The sequence below is a fragment of the Pristiophorus japonicus genome, chromosome 4 (genome assembly GCF_044704955.1).
Source record: "Pristiophorus japonicus isolate sPriJap1 chromosome 4, sPriJap1.hap1, whole genome shotgun sequence".
In the NCBI taxonomy this organism is placed as follows: Eukaryota; Metazoa; Chordata; class Chondrichthyes; family Pristiophoridae; genus Pristiophorus; species Pristiophorus japonicus.
The window spans coordinates 296,110,336-296,132,029 of record NC_091980.1 but is presented as its reverse complement, the minus strand read 5'-3'; the positions used below and the strand labels follow the sequence as shown (position 1 = coordinate 296,132,029).

General features: G+C 53.1%; 1 protein-coding gene across 1 annotated transcript in view; it reads right to left on the bottom strand.

The window, feature by feature from the left end:
• The window catches only part of abcd4 (ATP-binding cassette, sub-family D (ALD), member 4), a 79,436-nt gene that overhangs the window by 24,810 nt on the left and 32,932 nt on the right, over positions 1-21,694 (bottom strand). The window contains exons 6-9 of the mRNA XM_070877940.1: positions 20,716-20,841; positions 14,801-14,851; positions 8,788-8,882; positions 6,822-6,943 (exon numbers count right to left, since the gene is read on the bottom strand). Coding sequence (XP_070734041.1) covers positions 6,822-6,943; positions 8,788-8,882; positions 14,801-14,851; positions 20,716-20,841 — 394 coding nt within the window. The remainder of the gene's footprint in view (positions 1-6,821; positions 6,944-8,787; positions 8,883-14,800; positions 14,852-20,715; positions 20,842-21,694) is intronic.

Below are 21,694 nucleotides of genomic sequence, written 5' to 3'. Positions count from 1 at the left end.
TGCAGGCACCATGGGGCTCTGGATAAGGCAGCATTGTAGCCTCTCACAGCCGTGTCCTGCAGTGCCACCCAGTGGTGCACTCTGCAAATGTCACCTCAGGACCACAGAGCAGGCTGACAGCAACATTGGGAACAGGAGCAGGCCATTCAGCCCCTCGAGCCCGTCCCACCATTCCAGGCCACTCACCAGCTTTTACATTCAAGAAACCGCGCATGCACGGAAATTTGAATGGGCCGCAGGGCCAGTTAAAGGGACCGCGCATCTAAATGAGATGGATCATCGGTTGGAAGGGAGTGTTGGAAGCGTTGGATTGGAAGTATCATCCACTTTTTAAAATGAAGGTTTCCAGTCCCAAATCAATCCGAGATGGCGTGGGGTGGGGGAAGGGGTTTAAGTGAGATGATTAATCCTTTCCCTCCGGCTCCTATCGTGGGAGTTTCCTGCATTACAACAGTGACTACACTTCAACAGTACTTCATTGGCTGTAAAGCGCTTTGGGATGTCTTAAGGTCATGAAAGGCGCTATATAAATGCAAGTCTTTCTTTCTTTGAGAGGGGACAGTGAGAATCAATGCACCAGTCACTTTTACACAGCGGGATTTGCACACAGCCACTACATGTACTACAGTGTCAGCTGTGGCTCAATAGGTAGCGCCACCTCTGGGTCAGAAGGTGGTGGGTTCAAGGCCCACTCCAGGGACTTGAGCACAAAAATCTAGGCTGACACTCCAGTGCAGTGCTGGGGTGGTCACGCTGCACTGTCGGAGGTGCCGTCTTTCAGATGAGACGTTAAACCGAGGCCCCGTCTGCTCTCTCAGGCTGACGTAAAAGATCCCGTGGCACTATTTCGAAGAAGAACAGGGGAGTTATCCCCGGTGTCCTAGCCAATGTTTATTCCTCAATCACCATAAGAGATTATCTGGTCATTATCACATTGCTGTTTGTGGAAGCTTGCTGTGTGCACATTACAACAGTGACTACACAGCAGCAGGAAGCTAGGATGGGGGTCAATGTCAACTACAGTTCTCGCGCCCTTCCCCCCCCTCCCCACAAATCCGGTGACTTCCCACGTTACAACAGTGACTACACTTCAAAAGTACTTCATTGGCTGTAATGCGCTTTGAGACATCTAGTGATCGTGAAAGGCACTATATAAAGGCAAGTCTTTTGTTCTTGTACCTATCCTAGGGTTGCCAACAACGTTCCCTTTAGGCTGTGTGGCCGGGCAGTGCTCTGCAGGTCCCGCGCAGCCAGTGAGCCGCCTTTTAAATAGAAAAAACGCACATGTGCAAACTTTGAATGGCTCATGCAGCCCGTTAAAGGGGTTAAAAAAGACTAGAGGGAAAATTGGTTGTCAAACCGCCAGGATTGCTCTGGAGTGTCCAGGACTGGAAGATACATCTCGAGAAAACGGCTGCTCGCAAACTCCGGGAGAAAAATCACAGGTCAGTAAATAAAATCGTGGTCTTTTTTTGCTCTTTCTTTGATGACTTTCATTTATTAGATATAACAATATTGGAGATGGGGGAGGGGGGAAGGGGCTGTTTCACTGAGAGTCAAGATTAATCCAATTGGGTAACAAAGAATCCATTCCCTTTTCCAATTGGACCTGGGACGGCAGAGCGCCCTGAGGATGGACCAATAGCAGGAGGGGTGGTTCGAGTTGAGAGGTCATGTGATGAAACCTCCAAACAGAGTTGGCGACCCGGACCCAATCTGCCCCCCACCCCACTGCCACAATCTTCTCCCCATTCCCTTCTGAAGGTGCCGACTCGGACTGACGGCATGGCTCCAGGCAAGTTGCCCATGTGCGAGCCTAGACGGGCGATTCAACCGTGGAAAGCAAGTGGTTCGGATCAGTTAACCCCGGGGACTGAACCCGAGGTTTATCCCCCCTGTATGGGCTTGGTGCTTCCGTAACCTAGGCAACCGGGGCACTGGAGGAAGGACCAGATTTAAAACAAGGACAAAATGACAGACAACGCACCTCCCGCGACTGACTGCCCTCCCCTGACTGCACGGGACACAGCACAAATGTGATAGAGTAGGGGAGTAACTATTTGTACTGCGTTTTTTCTGCGGGTGCGTATGTCATGCTCCGCCCTCTGCCCAAACTGGAAACGCCGGACTGGATGTGTTGCTCCGCTCTCATTCCAATCGGCCGAGAGGGGCTGGGGGCAGTCAGCGAGAGGGGCTGGGGGCAGACAGCGAGAGGGGCTGGGGGCAGACAGCGAGAGGGGCTGGGGGCAGAGAGCGAGAGGGGCTGGGGGCAGAGAGCGAGAGGGGCTGGGGGCAGACAGCGAGAGGGGCTGGGGGCAGAGAGCGAGAGGGGCTGGGGGCAGAGAGCGAGAGGGGCTGGGGGCAGAGAGCGAGAGGGGCTGGGGGCAGAGAGCGAGAGGGGCTGGGGGCAGAGAGCGAGAGGGGCTGGGGGCAGAGAGCGAGAGGGGCTGGGGGCAGACAGCGAGAGGGGCTGGGGGCAGACAGCGAGAGGGGCTGGGGGCAGAGAGCGAGAGGGTCTGGGGGCAGACAGCGAGAGGGGCTGGGGGCAGAGAGCGAGAGGGGCTGGGGGCAGAGAGCGAGAGGGGCTGGGGGCAGAGAGCGAGAGGGGCTGGGGGCAGAGAGCGAGAGGGGCTGGGGGCAGAGAGCGAGAGGGGCTGGGGGCAGAGAGCGAGAGGGGCTGGGGGCAGAGAGCGAGAGGGGCTGGGGGCAGACAGCGAGAGGGGCTGGGGGCAGACAGCGAGAGGGGCTGGGGGCAGACAGCGAGAGGGGCTGGGGGCAGACAGCGAGAGGGGCTGGGGGCAGACAGCGAGAGGGGCTGGGGGCAGACAGCGAGAGGGGCTGGGGGCAGACAGCGAGAGGGGCTGGGGGCAGAGAGCGTGAGGGGCTGGGGGCAGAGAGCGTGAGGGGCTGGGGGCAGACAGCGAGAGGGGCTGGGGGCAGACAGCGAGGGGGGCTGGGGGCAGACAGCGAGGGGGGCTGGGGGCAGAGAGCGAGAGGGGCTGGGGGCAGAGAGCGAGAGGGGCTGGGGGCAGAGAGCGAGAGGGGCTGGGGGCAGAGAGCGAGAGGGGCTGGGGGCAGACAGCGAGAGGGGCTGGGGGCAGAGAGCGAGAGGGGCTGGGGGCAGACAGCGAGAGGGGCTGGGGGCAGAGAGCGAGAGGGGCTGGGGGCAGAGAGCGAGAGGGGCTGGGGGCAGAGAGCGAGAGGGGCTGGGGGCAGAGAGCGAGAGGGGCTGGGGGCAGACAGCGAGAGGGGCTGGGGGCAGACAGCGAGAGGGGCTGGGGGCAGAGAGCGAGAGGGGCTGGGGGCAGACAGCGAGAGGGGCTGGGGGCAGACAGCGAGAGGGGCTGGGGGCAGAGAGCGAGAGGGGCTGGGGGCAGAGAGCGAGAGGGGCTGGGGGCAGACAGCGAGGGGGGCTGGGGGCAGAGAGCGAGAGGGGCTGGGGGCAGAGAGCGAGAGGGGCTGGGGGCAGAGAGCGAGAGGGGCTGGGGGCAGAGAGCGAGAGGGGCTGGGGGCAGAGAGCGAGAGGGGCTGGGGGCAGAGAGCGAGAGGGGCTGGGGGCAGAGAGCGAGAGGGGCTGGGGGCAGACAGCGAGGGGGGCTGGGGGCAGACAGCGAGAGGGGCTGGGGGCAGAGAGAGAGAGGGGCTGGGGGCAGACAGCGAGAGGGGCTGGGGGCAGACAGCGAGGGGGTTGGGGGCAGAGAGCGAGAGGGGCTGGGGGCAGAGAGCGAGAGGGGCTGGGGGCAGACAGCGAGAGGGACTGGGGGCAGAGAGCGAGAGGGGCTGGGGGCAGACAGCGAGAGGGGCTGGGGGCAGACAGCGAGAGGGGCTGGGGGCAGACAGCGAGAGGGGCTGGGGGCAGACAGCGAGAGGGGCTGGGGGCAGACAGCGAGAGGGGCTGGGGGCAGAGAGCGAGAGGGGCTGGGGGCAGAGAGCGAGAGGGGCTGGGGGCAGAGAGCGAGAGGGGCTGGGGGCAGACAGCGAGAGGGGCTGGGGGCAGAGAGCGAGAGGGGCTGGGGGCAGAGAGCGAGAGGGGCTGGGGGCAGAGAGCGAGAGGGGCTGGGGGCAGACAGCGAGAGGGGCTGGGGGCAGAGAGCGAGAGGGGCTGGGGGCAGAGAGCGAGAGGGGCTGGGGGCAGAGAGCGAGAGGGGCTGGGGGCAGACAGCGAGAGGGGCTGGGGGCAGAGAGCGAGAGGGGCTGGGGGCAGAGAGCGAGAGGGGCTGGGGGCAGAGAGCGAGAGGGGCTGGGGGCAGAGAGCGAGAGGGGCTGGGGGCAGAGAGCGAGAGGGGCTGGGGGCAGAGAGACCCCGAGGCAGAGAGAGAGAGAGAGAGAGAGAGTGAGCACGAGAATGGGACAGAGAAAGACTGGGGCAGAAAATCTAGGCCGACACTCCAGTGCAGTGCTGAGGGAGCGCTGCAGTGTCAGAGGTGCCATTTTTCGTATGTGCCATCTTTTGGAAAGAATCATAGAAATTTACAGCACAGAAGGAGACCATTTCGGCCCATCGTGTCCACGACGGCCAACCAAGAGCTATCGAGCCTAATCCCACTTTTCACTCTTGGCCCGTAGCCCTGTAGGTTACGGCACTTTAAGTGCACATCCAAGAGTAGGAGTAAACGGGTACTTTTCAGAATGGCAGGCAGTGACTAGTGGAGTGCCGCAAGGTTCTGTGCTGGGGCCCCAGCTGTTTACATTGTACATTAATGATTTAGACGAGGGGATTAAATGCAGTATCTCCAAATTTGCGGATGATACTAAGTTGGGTGGCAGTGTGAGCTGCGAGGAGGATGCTATTAGGCTGCAGAGTGACTTGGATAGGTTAGGTGAGTGGGCAAATGCATGGCAGATGAAGTATAATGTGGATAAATGTGAGGTTATCCACTTTGGTGGTAAAAACAGAGAGACAGACTATTATCTGAATGGTGACAGATTAGGAAAAGGGAAGGTGCAACGAGACCTGGGTGTCATGGTACATCAGTCATTGAAGGTTGGCATGCAGGTACAGCAGGCGGTTAAGAAAGCAAATGGCATGTTGGCCTTCATAGCGAGGGGATTTGAATACAGGGGCAGGGAGGTGTTGCTACAGTTGTACAGGGCCTTGGTGAGGCCACACCTGGAGTATTGTGTACAGTTTTGGTCTCCTAACTTGAGGAAGGACATTCTTGCTATTGAGGGAGTGCAGCGAAGGTTCACCAGACTGATTCCCGGGATGGCGGGACTGACCTATCAAGAAAGATTGGATCAATTGGGATTGTATTCACTGGAGTTCAGAAGAATGAGAGGGGACCTCATAGAAACGTTTAAAATTCTGACGGGTTTAGACAGGTCAGATGCAGAAAGAATGTTCCCAATGTTGGGGAAGTCCAGAACCAGGGGTCACAGTCTGAGGATAAGGGGTAAGCCATTTAGGACCGAGATGAGGAGAAACTTCTTCACCCAGAGAGTGGTGAACCTGTGGAATTCTCTACCACAGAAAGTAGTTGAGGCCAATTCACTAAATATATTCAAAAGGGAGTTAGATGAAGTCCTTACTACTCGGGGGATCAAGGGTTATGGCGAGAAAGCAGGAAGGGGGTACTGAAGTTTCATGTTCAGCCATGAACTCATTGAATGGCGGTGCAGGCTAGAAGGGCTGAATGGCCTGCTCCTGCACCTATTTTCTATGTTTCAAGGTTAGGTGAGTGGGCAAATGCATGGCAGATGAAGTATAATGTGGATAAATGTGAGGTTATCCACTTTGGTGGTAAAAACAGAGAGACAAACTATTATCTGAATGGTGACAGATTAGGAAAAGGGGAGGTGCAACGAGACCTGGGTGTCATGGTACATCAGTCATTGAAGGTTGGCATGCAGGTACAGCAGGCAGTTAAGAAAGCAAATGGCATGTTGGTCTTCATAGCGAGGGGATTTGAGTACAGGGGCAGGGAGGTGTTACTACAGTTGTACAGAGCCTTGGTGAGGCCACACCTGGAGTATTGTGTACAGTTTTGGTCTCCTAACTTGAGGAAGGACATTCTTGCTATTGAGGGAGTGCAGCAAAGGTTCACCAGACTGATTCCAGCGATGGCGGGACTGACATATCAAGACATACTGGATCAACTGGGCTTGTATTCACTGGAGTTCAGAAGAATGAGAGGGGATCTCATAGAAACGTTTAAAATTCTCATGGGTTCAGAGAGGTTAAGATGCAGGAAGAATGTTCTCAATGTTGGGGAAGTCCAGAACCAGGGGTCAGAGTCTAAGGATAAGGGGTAAGCCATTTAGGACCTCTACCACAGAAAGTTGTTGAGGCCAATTCACTAAATATATTCAAAAAGGAGTTAGATGTAGTCCTTACTACTAGGGGGATCAAGGAGTATGTCAAGAAAGCAGGAAGGGGGTACTGAAGTTGCATGTTCAGCCATGAACTCATTGAATGGCGGTGCAGGCTCGAAAGGCCAAATGGCCTACTCCTGCACCTATTTTCTATGTTTCTACGAGACGTTAAACCGAAGCCCCGTCTGCTCTCAGGTGGACGTTAAAGATCCCATGGCACTATTTTGAAGAGGAACAGGGGAGTTATCCCCGGTGTCCTGGCCAATATTTATCCCTCAGTTGACATAACAAAGACATTTTATCTGGTCATCATCACATTGCTGTTTGTGGGAGCTTGCTGTGCACAAATTGGCTGCCGTGTTTCCCACGTTACAACAGTGACTATACTCCAAATGTACTTCACTGGGTGTAAAGCGCTTTGAGATGTCCGGTGGTCGTGAAAGGCACTATATAAATGCAAGTAATTCTTTCTTTAAGCCCAAGCCGCGACACGGAGCCACGGGTTGTACCTTGCTGACCATCTCGATGAGGTCTGCTGGGGAGAGGTCGTCATACCGTCCAGTAAAGATGGGGATCGCTATGACGACGTAGCTGACAATACTGCCCAGGTAATCAAATATGTTCACTCCGACTGAGGGAAAGCAAGAGAGAGATGTGTTGATCAACAGTTTAAACAGGAGAGACTGCCTGGGGGTCACTCATGAAGTTAGTTATTCTTGTGTGGGGGGCGGGGGGGGGGGGGGGGAAAACACTGTTATGCAGAGTTTGTACAACATCTCAACGCAGGAACAGACCATTCGACTCAATAGGTCCGTGCCGGTGTTTATGCTCTACACAAACCTCCTCGCACCCTTCTTCATCTCACCCTATCAGCAGAACCTTCTATTTTTTGCTCCCCCATGAACTTATCTAGCTCGCTCTTGAGCACCCCTGATTATAATCGCTCGACTGTTGCTGGCCGTGCCTTCAGCTGCAAGCTTTGGAAAGGGAGGGTGGGGCTGGTTTGCCACACACTCCTTGCCACACACTCCTACCTGCGCTTGGTTTCTGCATGCTCTCGGCGACGAGACTCGAGGTGCTCAGTGCCCTCTCAGATGCTCTTCCTCAACTTAGGGCGGTCTTTGGCCAGGGACTCCTAGGTGTTGGTGGGGATGTTGCACGTTTTCAGGGAGGCTTTGAGGGTGTCCTTGTAACGTATCCTCTGTCCACCTGGGGCTCGTTTGCCGTGTAGAGCGCTTGCTTTGGGAGTCTCGTGTCGGGCATGCGGACAATGCGGCCCGCCCAACGGAGCTGGTCGAGTGTGGTCAGTGCTTCGATGCTAGGGATGTTGGCCTGAGCGAGAACACCGACGTTGGTGATTCTATCCTCCCAGTGGATTTGCAGGATCTTATGGAGACATCATTGGTGGTATTTCTCCAGTGCTTTGAGGTGTCTACTGTATATGGTCCAGGTCTCTGAGCCATATAGGAGGGAGGGTATCACTGCAGCCCTGTAGACCATCAAATTGGTGCCAGATTTGAAGTCCCGGTCTTCAAACACACTCTTCCTCAGGCGACTGAAGGCTGCGCTGGCACACTGGAGGTGGTGTTCTATCCTCCCAGGGGATTTGCAGGATCTTGCGGAGGCAGCGCTGGTCGTACTTCTCTTGAACGACTGTCTGCCCCACCTGTGACAGAGACTGTAATTCCTATATTGGACTGTACAGCCACCTTAGAACTCACTTTTAGAGTGGAAGCAAGTTTTCCTTGATTTCGATGGAACTGCCTGTGATGATGATGATAAAGAAACTCTGGAACTCCCTCCCTAAACCTCTCCACCTCTCTCCTCCTTCGAGATGCTCCTTTAAACCTACCTCTTTGACCAAGCTTTTGGTCACCTGCCCTAATTTCTCCTTATGTGGCTCGATGTCAAGTTTTTTGTCTTAATATTCCTGTGAAGCATCTTGGGACGTCTCACTACGTTAAGGGCGCGATATAAATACACGTTGTTGTTGTACCTACGGCTGTAAAGGCCACAGTTATTGGCCAACCTTAACCGCCCCGTTTACCAGTGGGAAAGTGAGAGGGAGGATGCCATTCGGCATAACCCGCTAACGTCCCCAAGTACTCGAGAAACAATCACAGCTCCCCATGTAAACACTGTGAACCCACCGTTCCCAGGTATTCACTGTAAGAACATAAGAATTAGGAGCAGGAGTAGGCCATACGGCCCTTCGAGCCTGCTCCACCATTCAATAAGATCATGGCTGATCTTCGACCTCAACTCCACTTTCCCGTCCGATCTCCATATCCCGATTCCCCTAAACTCCCAAAATCTATCTCGGGCTTGAACATACTCAACGACTCAGCATCCACGGCCCTCTGGGGTAGACAATTTCAAAGATTCACCATCCTCTGTGAAGAAATTCCTCCTCAGCTCAGTGTTAAATGGCCGATCCCTTATTGTGAGACAGTGCCCCACAGTCTGTGTACTCACTGTACAGCCACAGCTCCTTGTACATCAGCTCCCTCTGTGTTTGCAGCAGATCTTGGAGTCTCCAGTTAGTCCTCATGTGCTCCACTCTCCCTGCTCTGTTACCACACATCACAACAAATCATTTCATATATAACTCGAGGAGCCTCCTCTTCACATCTAAAAGGTTCGTAATCAACACCCCTCCCCCATCATCGCTCCCACATCCCTCCCCACCTAAACCCCTCCCCCAACATCGCCCCCACACCCCTCCCCCCAAACCCCTCCCCCAACATCGCCCCAAACCCCTCCCCCAACATCGCCCCCACACCCCTTCCACGCCCCCACATCCTTCCCACTTCAATGCCCCCTACACCCCTCCCCCATAGCCCACCCCATCACCGCCCCCGTACCCCCCCATACCCTTCCCCCGTCATCGCCCCCCCCGCACCCTTCCCCCGTCATCGCTCCCCCGCACCCCTCCACCACAATCGCCTCCCTGCACCCCTCCCCCATCACCCCTCCCCCGTCATCGGCCAGCACCACGCCCCCATCACCCGTCCGCCATCAACGCCCCCACACCCCTCCCCCATCATCGCCCCCACACCCCTCCCCCATCATCGCCCCCAACCCTCCCCCATCATCGCCCTCATCATCACCACACGCACCTCTCCCCCCATCGTTGCCCTCATCACCCTGCCCCCATCATCATATCTCCAACATCCATTCCCCCGCCACAGCCTCCCCCCATCGTCCCGGGACCCCTTCTCCATCATCGTCCCCCGGCACCCCTCCCCTATCATCGCCCCCACCACACCCCTCCCCCATCATCGCCACCTGCACCTCTCCCCCCATTGTCACCCTCATCACCCCACTCCCATCATCATACCTCCAACACCCCCCCACTCCCCACTCCCACCATTATCCCGGGACCCCTTTCCCCATCATCGCTCCCCACACCCCCCCCCCTCATCCATCATTGTCCCCACACCTCTCCCTTCATCGCTCCTCCATCATCGCCCCACCTGCACCCAATTATCACCCCTCACCCGCATCATTACCCCTCCCACACGCCTCTCCCCATCACTCCTACATAACAAGTGCTTGCAGCCACACTCAATCTTGTCCTCAGTTACCATCCAACTCATGCCCTTTCCAGCAGGGATTGCTGATGAAGAGCTGGAACCCAATGCCCCAGGATCGGAAAACGTGGCCCGTTCTTTGTGAATAAAGGTCTGGTGTAGAATTGAGGCGAACAGTCCGGGAAAGTCCCAAATCCGACCTCCGGTTCGGACTGCTCTCATATCCCAGGTACATAAGACCAAGAGGAGGCCATTCATCTCCTCCAATCTGTTCCTACATTCAATCAGATCCCGGCTCGACTCCGTTTACCCGCCTCTGCTCCCTTGATACTGTTGCCTAACAAAACATTCACTTGACCCAGCGTCAATGGCCTTTTGACGGGGGGGGGGGGGGGGGGAAGAGTTTCCAGATTTCCACGATCCTTTGAGGAATTGTCCTCAATCACAGTGATTCGGAGTGAAAATTGTGGGGAATACAGTGATCCCGGCCCCACTCCCGAAACGTGGGTGTATGGGATTAAATGATCAGAACCAACAGCGATGCCCCTCACTGTGGTGAGGTCTGCCGCCACTCCCTGTCGACTCACACGTGGAAAATGTTTTATCGCTCGCCCTGGAACTTCAGAACAGGACCAGATCAAAGTGGGGCAGGAAATACAAAAACCCCAACAGTCCCGCCCAACAGCAGAACCTCATCTCTCCTGATCTGTGTGGCTCAGTTTTATACTGGGTGGCAAAAAGAAGGACTTGCATTTATATAGCACCTTTCACAACCTCAGGGCGTCCCAAAGCACCTTATAGCCAATGAAGTACTATTTGAAGTGTAGTCGCTGTTGTAATGTAGGTAACGCATTTAGTGACACCACACCTGGAGTACTGTGCACAATTTTGGTCTCCTTAAAGCCCTGTACAATTGTAGCAAGACTTCCTTACTCTTGTACTCCAACCCCCTTGCAATATTTGAGGGCAGAAGAATCTTTAAAGATTCAGAAAATGCTAACATGCTGGTCCTTTTTTTCATGAATCAGCCACATATTCCCACTATTTTGCCATATCCGTCAATCCCTTCACAATCTCTGGAACATGCTTGTGTGTGTGTTGAGTGGATGTAGGCCCAAATCGGCACAGTCCCGGCCTGCAAGACCATCAGCAGGCCGGGGCCATTAGAGGGAGCAGCGTGCGGCGGTATACCACTGCAGGGAGCAGCGCGTGCTGCTGCAGGAGGGCGACGGCTGACTGCAGTGCGGGCAGGTACAGCAGGAGCGGCGAGGTCGGGGCGAAGGAGCGGCGAGGTCGGGGCGAAGGAGCGGCAAGGAGGGACGCGACCGGGGCCCAGGAAAGGCGAGGGCCCAGGGGCAGCACGGGCTCAGCCCACACTGCGATATGTGTGCGCACTAGGTCTGTGCAGCAGAGCTGGTCTCCAGTCGTCCTGGTTAATGCTCGCCACTGGACCAAGACCCAGCTCTGTCAAGCCCGTGTGGTGGCTGGTGTGCAACGGCCACCACACGTTAAAAAAATCCTCGCACGGGCATCTTCACCCTTCAACATGTAGTTCAGGACCTGGAATATCATTGAAACACTGAGAACTCATCCATTTTCGGCGTGGAAGCAAGTTAGCCTCGTTTCAAGGGACTGCCTATGATGATGATGACTAGGTAGCGCGGCAGCCAATTTGCACACAGCAAGTTCCCATAAATAGCAATGTGATGATGACCTGATGATCTGTTTTTTTAGGTGTTGGATGAGGGAAAAATGTTGGCCGGGACACCGGGGATAACTCCCCTGTTCTTCTTCGAAATAGTGCCATGGGATCTTTTATGTCCACCTTAGAGCAGATGGGGCCTTGGTTTAACGTCTCATCCAAAAGACGGCACCTGTGACAATGCTGCACTACCTCAGCACTGCACTGGAGTGTCAGCCTAGATTTTGTGCTGAAGTCCCTGGAGTGGGACTGGAACCCACAACCTTCTGACTCAGAGGTGAGAGCTACCCACTGAGCCACGGCATTTACCACTATAGCAATTGGGAGCCTTTAAAAGTAATCAATACTGAGAGAAAGACATTTTCTGCTAAATTTTAAAAGTATATATTTTGAGTGGAGGACTTCAACTTCGGAGTGCTGGGCCAGTGTGAGGATACGATCCAACACTATATAAATAGTCTCTCACAAATTACATTCTCTCACCCCCCCCCCCCCCACATAAACCCCCTTAATAACCAGATGTCTGTGCTCCTCTAATTCTGCCCTCTTGAGCACCCCTGATTATAATCGCTCAACCATTGGTGGCCGTGCCTTCAGCTGCCTGGGCCCCAAGCTCTGCAACTCCCTCCTAAACCTCTCCGCCTCCCTCTCCTCCTTCAAGACCCTCCTTAAAACCCACCTCTTTGACCAAGCTTCTGGTCACCTGCGCTAATTTCTCCTTCTGTGGCTCTGTGTCAAACTCTTATCTCATAACACTCCTGTGAAGCGTCTTGGGACGTTTCACTACGTTAAAGGTGCTATATAAATACAAGCTGTTGTTGATCCCATCACGTCCCGTAATATATGCAAATCTGCATGTTTACCACCAGAGGTCAGTAGGCTGCCTCTCTGACCTCAGTGCCAATAGCTGCCACTGTTGAGATACATTTCTGGTAATACAAGTTAAATAGTCATTTTAACTTAATCCCCTATCGGATGCTCCCTTGCTGCTACGAAACTCAAATCTTCTTGCCTTGTTAGCCCTCCTGAAATGTATTACCTCACACTTCTCCGGAGTGAATTCCATTTAGAAACATAGAAAATAGGTGCAGGAGTAGGCCATTCTGCCCTTCTAGCCTGCACCGCCATTCAATGAGTTCATGGCTGAACATGCAACTTCAGTACCCCATTCCTGCTTTCTCGCCATACCCCTTGATCCCCCGAGTAGTAAGGACTTCATCTAACTCCTTTTTGAATATATTTAGTGAATTGGCCTCAACAACTTTCTGTGGTAGAGAATTCCACAGGTTCACTACTCTCTGGGTGAAGAAGTTCCTCCTCATCTTGGTCCTAAATGGCTTTCCCCTTATCCTTAGACTGTGACCCCTGGTTCTGGACTTCCCCAACATTGGGAACATGCTTCCTGCATCTAACCTGTCTAAACCCGTCAGAATTTTAAACGTTTCTACGAGATCCCCTCTCATTCTTCTGAACTCCAGTGAATACAAGCCCAGTTGATCCAGTCTTTCTTGATATGTTAGTCCCGCCATCCCGGGAATCAGTCTGGTGAACCTTCGCTGCACTCCCTCAAGTCCTTCCTCAAGTTAGGAGACCAAAACTGTACACAATACTCCAGGTGTGGCCTCACCAAGGCCCTGTACAACTGTAGTAACACCTCCCTTGCGGTACCCCACTAGTCACTTCCTGCCATTCTGAAAAGTATCCATTTACTCCTACTCTTTGCTTCCTGTCTGACAACCAGTTCTCAATCCACGTCAGCACACTAACCCCAATCCCATGTGCTTTAACTTTGCACATTAATCTCTTGTGTGGGACCTTGTCGAAAGCCTTCTGAAAGTCCAAATACATCACATCAACTGGTTCTCCCTTGTCCACTCTACTGGAAACATCCTCAAAAAATTCCAGAAGATTTGTCAAGCATGATTTCCCTTTCAAAAATCCATGCTGACTTGGACCTATCATGTCACCTCTTTCCAAATGCGCTGCTATGACATCCTTAATAATTGATTCCATCTATTCTGCCCACCTGATCAGTTCATTGATATCTTCTGCAGTCTGCAGCTTTCTTCTTCACTATCAACCACACGGCCAATTTTTGTATCATCTGCAAAGTTATTAATCATAGCCCCTACATTCAAGTCTAAATCATTGATATATACAGGTTGAGTGGCCGAAATCTGGAGTTCCGAAATTCGGAGTGTTCTGGAATCTGGGCCGATCAGTGGCAGGGTCGTCCGGAATCCGGAAAATGTTCCGAAATTGACCCGCATCCGCCGCCCGCCCGCCCCCGGACCCCCCCAACTTACCTCGGCCCGGGGGGAGGGAGAGGAGGGGGCACGAAGGGGTGGCCAGCCATGGGGACGGAGAAATACTGCCAGTAATGGAGGGGGGTTGGTTAGTAATGGAAAGACGTTCCGAAATTCAGAACGGCCTCAGTCCCGAGGTTTCCGGATTTCGGAGCTCTACCTGTACCACAAAAAGCCTTAACCTGCTTCATTCCACTTACAGTAAAGCCCACCAACCCCCCTCCATTACTGGCAGTATTTCTCCGTTCTCCACGGCTGGCCACCCCTTCGTGCCTCCTCCTCTCCCTCCTCCCCCACATCAGTCCCACTAACTCCCACACTCTAACCTCGCTTGACCCGAGAATTTGAAATATATCTCGACTGCCCACGCTCGACACCGCGAGAGGTCCGACTGTTGTAAAAACAAACCTGCTCTTCGAGAGCAAGCCCAGAGCAGCCATTTTCATCACAACAAAATTCTGGCTCAGTGGGTAGCACGCCCGTCTCCGAGTCACAAGGTTCTGGTTTCATGTCCCACTCCAGGGACTGGAGCACAAAATCTAGGCTGACACTGCAGGTGTCCCTGGCCAATATTTATCCCTCAATCAACATCACTAAAACAGACTATTTGGTCATTATCACATTGCTGTTTGTGGGAGCTTGCTGAGCGCAAATTAGCTGCTGCATTTCCCGCATTACAACAGTGACTGCACTTCCAAAGTACTTCATTGGCTGGAAAGTGCTTTGGGATGCCCTGAAGTCGTGAAAGGCGCTATATAAATGCAAGTCTTTCTTTCTAACATCTCGGACTTTCAAAACAGCTTCCAAGCTCTTAAAGAGCGCTGCAGGTAGGAGTGACTAAGTCCATTTACGGATTATTGCTACACATTCATTCACAGAAACCCATTGGCTCACCGTCCTGTACCCTTACCTGTAGAAACCCGCTGGCTCAGGCCCTGTACCCTTACCTGTAGAAAGCCGCTGCCTCGGCATTAACACGGATCTGCATGTGTTTGAACCTTTGTGGGAGAGAGAGAGGAAGAGGTTAGAATTCATCATCCATAGCCAGAGGCAACATCCCCACAAAACGGCCATAGAAAATTCCCACATCTCTTTTTTGGCCATGTCCCTTCCATCGACCAGAACGACGGGTGGGTTACCTGCTGTGTTTTTGATAGTCTGAGCAGCATATCAAAGGGTAAGTACACTGGCCGGTAATTTGCGGCCCCTACGGGTGCGCACGTGTCAGTGGAGGCCGCACAGGTTCCGAGTTTAGTCAAGCAAAGCGCATGTGCTTTGTCAAGAACCTTCGACAGATCGCGGTAATACCCAGGAAAAGGGCTTTCGCGGCTGGAGAGTTGGGCTGTCCAGCGAATGCCCGTGAAATTATAAGAACATAAGAAATAGGAACAGAAGTAGGCCATACAGCCCCTCGAGCCTGCTCCACCATTCAATAAGATCATGGCTGATCTGATCATGGATTCAACTCCACTTCCATGCCTGCTCCCCATAACCCCTTATCGTTTAAGAAACAGTCTATTTCTGTCTTAAATTTATTCAATGTCCCAGCTTCCACAGCTCCCTGAGGCAGCAAATTCCACAGATTTACAACCCTCAGAAGAAATTTCTCCTCCTCAGTTTTAAATGGGTGACCCCTTATTCTAAGATCATGCCCTTTAGTCCTAGTCGCCCCCATCAGTGGAAACATTCTCTCTGCATCCACCTTGTCAATCCCCCTCATAATCTTATACGTTTCGATAAGATCACCTCTCATTCTTCTGAATTCCAATGACTAGAGGCCCAACCTACTCAACCTTTCCTCATAATTCAACCCCCTCATCCCTGGAATCAACCTAGTGAACCTTCTCTGAACAGCCTCCAAAGCAAGTATATCCTTTCGTAAATATAGAAACCAAAACTGCACGCAGTATTCCAGGTGTGGCCTCACCAATACCTGATATAGCTGTAGCAAGACTTCCCTGCTTTTATACTCCATCCCCTTTGCAATAAAGGCCAAGATTCCATTGGCCTTCCTGATCACTTTCTTACGCCTGGCAAAAGCCTGGCGATTCTGTACATAAGTATGAATGGGGATCCCCTTCTTTCATTGGTTGGGTCGGCCCACGTGATCCCAGGGGCGCTTGCGAACCGCATGCGCCCCGGGATACGAGAGGCTCTACCCGCGGCCACCCAGACAGCCCCAGGAGCCCAAGTGTCTGAACCTCTGGGACACTTCAGGTCAGTGCATAGATATTTCACAGGTCAGAGGCATCCGCTCGCAGGACCATAATTTCAGGCCCATTCCGTCATTTACTATTAAAGGGTAGTAAATACCACTGCCAACCGAGGCAAAATATTCTTCCATTAGTGAATTGATGTTAAATTTGTGTCAGACCCTGGTCAGGCCGCACTCTGCTGGTTATACTCTCCACGGTATAAAAAGGACATAGAAGCACTGGAGAAAGTGCAATGTTTTTTTGTACCAGAACCGAGAGATTAGAGCTATCCGGAAAATTGAACAGGTTGGGGCTTTTATTTTTTTTAAAAGAAAAAAGAAGACTTAGAGACCTGATAGAGGTCTTTGAAATTATGGATGGGTTGGGCAGTGTAGAAGTGGAGAGAATGTTTCCACTTGTGCAACAATCCAAAACTAGGGGTCATAAATACAGGAGAGTTACTAACAAATCCAATAGGGAAATAAGGAGAAATATCTTTACTCAGAAAGTGGCTAGAATGTGGAACTCGCTACCACAGTGAGTGGCTGAGGTAAATAGCGTATATGCTTTGAAAAGGAAACTAGATGGGTACACGAGAGAAAAAGGAAGAGAGAGATCGGCTGAAAGGCTGAGATAAAGGGGATGGAATGGGAGAAGTCTCATGTGGAACACAGACACCAGCACAGACTAGTTGGGCCGAATGGCCTGTTCCTGTGCGGTACAGTCCACATATATTCCTAGCTCGGTCAAGCCCGTTAAAAAAAATCCACGCACAGGCATCTTCCACCCTTCAGCATGTAGTTTAAGATCTGGAATATTAGGTCCTTCATTGAAACACCTGTGAACTCATCCCTTTTTGGCGTCCTCAATACGAGGGACCGCCTATAATGATGATGATGATGGCACGTAATATTCAAGGGGGGAGAACACTTCACCGTCAACTGAGGCAAAATCATTTACTATTAAACTATTCTGTCAGCTGAGACAAATTACTGCGCTGGCCCACAGTCCTGGGATATTACAAGGAAACAATAAGCTGGGCAAACAAAAACACAAGTCGGATGTGGGGGAGAGAAGTGCTTTCCTTGCTGTGTGGCGGCTCCACAGGGACCAGCAGCTCTGCGGTACCTTATCGTACCTCGCCATGCCTCAATCTAGATCGCGAGTGTTGGCATTCAACCGTGGGGTATACCACAGCCGAGCCTGCTCCTGTCCTCCTGCACTGGATGGCGATCAGAAGCAGGAGCTCTGGATCATTCTCCCCCCCCCCCCCCCCCCCCCTTGCAGCAGCACTCCTACAGTCGTGTTGCTGACACCAGCCAACTCAGCACAAGCCAGGGCTTGAACCGGGGACTTCCTGGTCTGTGTGGCTCACCCGGCCTGTGCCTTTACCCATCAGGTTCGTCAGCAAGCTCATGGTGTGGGTTTAATTTTATATATATTTTACGAGAACCGCTGGCTTAAAGTTTACTTATTTATTAACTACCCAGAACAGGTCCAACTCAGATCCTGGATTCAGATGAGTGCTCAAGCCCATTAACTGAATTACAACAATTTAAAAAGACGGAGTGAGTATGGCCAGCAGAGCTGGAGGCGGAGCGGGACTTATTGCAGAACTTGTATATTCAAGACGGAGATCGATAGATTTTTGAATATTAAGGGAATCAAGAGATATGGGGATAGTGCAGGAAAGTGGAGTTGAGTTCGAAGCTCAGCCATGATCGCATTGAAGGGCGGTGCATGCTCGAGGGGCCGAATGGCCTGCTGCTCCCAATTGTTATGTTCTTATGTCCTTAAACAGAGTCTATTCTACAGCAAACAATATTTTACACAAGATAAGGGCTCATGGGGTTGGGGTTCATATATAAGCTTGGATAGAGGATTGGTTAAAAGACAGAAAACAGAGAGTAAGAATAAACAGGTCATTTTCAGGTTGGCAGGCTGTTACTAGTGAGGTGCTGCAAGGATCAGTGCTGGGCCTCAGCTATTTACAATCTATATCAATGACTTAGATGAAGGGGCCGAGTGTAATGTATCCAAGTTTGCTGGCGATACAAAGCTAGATGGGAAAGTGAGCTGCGAGGAGGACACAAAAGGTGGCAGATGGAATATAATGTGGAGAAATGTGAGGGTGTTCACTTTGGTAGTAAGAGGAGAAAAACAGAACTTTTTAAATAGCGAGACACTACTAAATGTTGGTGTTCAGAGAGATTTGGGTGTCCTTGTACAAAAAACACAAAAGTTAGAATGCAGGTACAGCAAGCAGTTAGGCAGGCAAATGGCATATTGGCCTTTATAGCTACAGGGTTGGCGTACAAGAGTAAAGAAGTCTTACTACAATTGTACAGGGCTCTGGTGAGACCACGCCTGGAGTACTGTGCACCGTTTTGGTCTCCTTACCTCAGGAAGGACATACATGTCTTAGTGGCGGTGCAACCAAGGTTCACTAGATTTGATCCTGGGATGAGGGGAGAGATTGAGTAAATTGGGCCTATATTCTCTGGAGTTTAGAAGAATGAGAGGAGATCGCATTGAAACATATAAGATTCTGAGCGGGAACTACAGGGTAGATGCTGAGAGGCTGGAGAATCTAGGACTTGGGGGCATTGTCTCAGGATAAGGGGTCGGTCATTTAGGAGAGACAAGGAGCAATTTCTTCACTCGGGGGGGGGGGGGGGGGTTGTGAATCTTTAGAATTCTGTGCCCCCTGAGGGCTGTGTATGCTCAGTCATTGAGTATATTCAAGGCTGACAGATAGATTTTTGGACTCAAGGGGAATCAAGGAATATGGGGATCGGGCGGGAGAGTAGAGTTGAGAGCGAGGAGCAGCCATGATCTTATTGAATGGCGGAGCAGGCTGGAGGGGCTGTCTGGCCTACTCCTGCTCCGAATTCTTATGTTCAAATAGAGTCTATTTAATCAGCACCGTCTCGATAAACTACAGCAAACAGAACTCGGTGACAAACTCCCGAGAGTCACCCGATAAAAGCAGGCTTATTTCTCCAGTAAAATGCAGTCAGTGATGGATCGTTACTGAGCACAAATGATGTGCGTAAAGTCAATCTCAGTCACTTGCAGCTGTGCGGTCTCCAGGCGTGACCGACGGGGCAATTACACAATCATCTCCAATCTGGCCGGGAAGCGGGGTGTCCCTATATGCAGCCTTAGAAATGACAAAGAGCTGGGGAGGGGGGGAAACGACATTCCCCTCCCCCATCAACTCAGGTCATAGGGCAGACTACAAACATCCCCTGAAAGTATCATAGTTCACACTGCCCTTTCCTCTCACCCTGTCCGCACCCTCCCCCCAGCACAGAGCTGCCCCCCCCACCACCCCCCCAGCACACAGAGCTGCCCCCACCCACTCCCCCCCACCCCACAGAGAGCTGCCCCCACCCACTCCACCCCCTCCCCCCCAGCATAGAGAGCTGCCCCCACCCTCCCCCAGCACAGAGAGCTGCCCCCACCCACTGCACCCCCTCCCCCCCAGCATAGAGAGCTGCCCCCACCCTCCCCCAGCACAGAGAGCTGCCCCCACCCACTCCCCCCCACCCCCCAGCACACAGAGAGCTGCCCCCACCCTCCCCCCCCACCCCCCAGCACAGAGAGCTGCCCCCACCCACTCCACCCCCAGCACACAGAGAGCTGCCCCCACCCACTCCCCCCCACCCCCCAGCACACAGAGAGCTGCCCCCACCCACTAGCACACAGAGAGCTGCCCCCACCCACTCCCCCCCACCCCCCAGCACAGAGAGAGCTGGCCCCCTCCCCCCCCCCCAACACACAGAGCTGATAGCCCTCCCCCCACCCCCAGCACAGAGCTGGTCCTCCCTCTACCCCGCCCCCCAACACCCCTCCCCAGCACAGAGCTGATTCCTCCTGCCCAGCACAGAGCTGATCCCTCCTGCCCAGCACAGAGCTGATCCCTCCTGCCCAGCACAGAGCTGATCCCTCCTGCCCAGCACAGAGCTGATCCCTCCTGCTCAGCACAGAGCTGATCCCTCCTGCCCAGCACAGAGCTGATCCCTCCTGCCCAGCACAGTGCTGATCCCTCCTGCCCAGCACAGAGCTGATCCACCTGCCCAGCACAGTGCTGATCCCTCCTGCCCAGCACAGTGCTGATCCCTCCTGCCCAGCACAGAGCTGATCCACCTGCCCAGCACAGTGCTGATCCCTCCTCCCCAGCACAGAGCTGATCCCTCCTGCCCAGCACAGTGCTGATCCCTCCTCCCCAGCACAGAGCTGATCCCTCCTGCCCAGCACAGAGCTGATCCCTCCTGCCCAGCACAGAGCTGATCCTTCCTGCCCAGCACAGAGCTGATCCCTCCTGCCCAGCACAGAGCTGATCCTTCCTGCCCAGCACAGAGCTGATCCCTCCTGCCCAGCACAGAGCTGATCCTTCCTGCCCAGCACAGTGCTGATCCCTCCTCCCCAGCACAGAGCTGATCCCTCCTGCCCAGCACAGTGCTGATCCCTCCTGCCCAGCACAGTGCTGATCCCTCCTGCCCAGCACAGAGCTGATCCCTCCTGCCCAGCACAGAGCTGATCCCTCCTGCCCAGCACAGAGCTGATCCCTCCTGCCCAGCACAGTGCTGAGAGCTGATAGCTGGGTGGATGGGTACAAGAAACTGAAGAAAGGACAATAGCAGAATTCAAACATTTCTCACCTGAAGTCTCCCTCCAGCTTCTCCTGTTGGATGAGGGTTGGCACGATTGGCCCGATCAGGATCTTGTTGACTACGGAGCCGATTATGAAGTAAATGAAGATGCTGATGGGGCCCAGCCAGCCTGTGCTGAAAACAGGCAAGTCATTTCATTAACACAAAACCAGGGTAATGAAATTAAATATTGGGAAGACCGAAGCCATTGCCCTCAGTCCCCGCCACAAACTGCGTTCCCTAGCCACTGACTCCATCTCTCTCCGTAGCATCTGTCGGAGGCTGAACCACACTGTTCGCAACCTTGGTGGCATACTTGACCCTGAAATGAGTTTCCGACCACATCTCTGCATCATCACCAAGACTTCCTATTTCCACCTCCATAACATCGCCCGACTCCGCCCCTGCCTCAGCTCATCTGCTGCTGAAACCCATCTCCATGTCTTTGTTACCTGTACACTTGACTATTCCAATGCACTCCTGGCTGGCCTCCCACATTCTACCCTAAGTAAACTTGAGCTCACCCAAATTCGACTGGCCATGTGCTAAGTCGCACTCACCCATCACCCTGTGCTCGCTGACCTACATTGGCTAAGCAATGCCTCGATTTTAAAATGCTCATCCTTGCTCTCGCCCCTCCCCATCACTGTAATTTCCTCCAGCCCCACAAAAATCCCCCCCCACCCCGAGATGTCTGCGCTCCTCTAATTCTGGCCTCTTGAGCATCCCTGATTATAATCGCTCAACCATCGGTGGCTGTGCCTTCAGCTGTTTAGGCCCTACGCTCTGGAATTCCCTCCCTAAACCTCTTCGCCTCTCTTTCCTCCTTTAAGACTCTCCTTAAAACCTGCCTCTTTGACCATCTGCCCTAATATCTTCTTGCGGCTTGGTGTCAAATTTTGTTTTATAACACTCCTGTGAAATGCCTCGGGACATTTTACTATGTTAAAGGCGCCATATAAATACAAACAATACAATATTGTTTGTC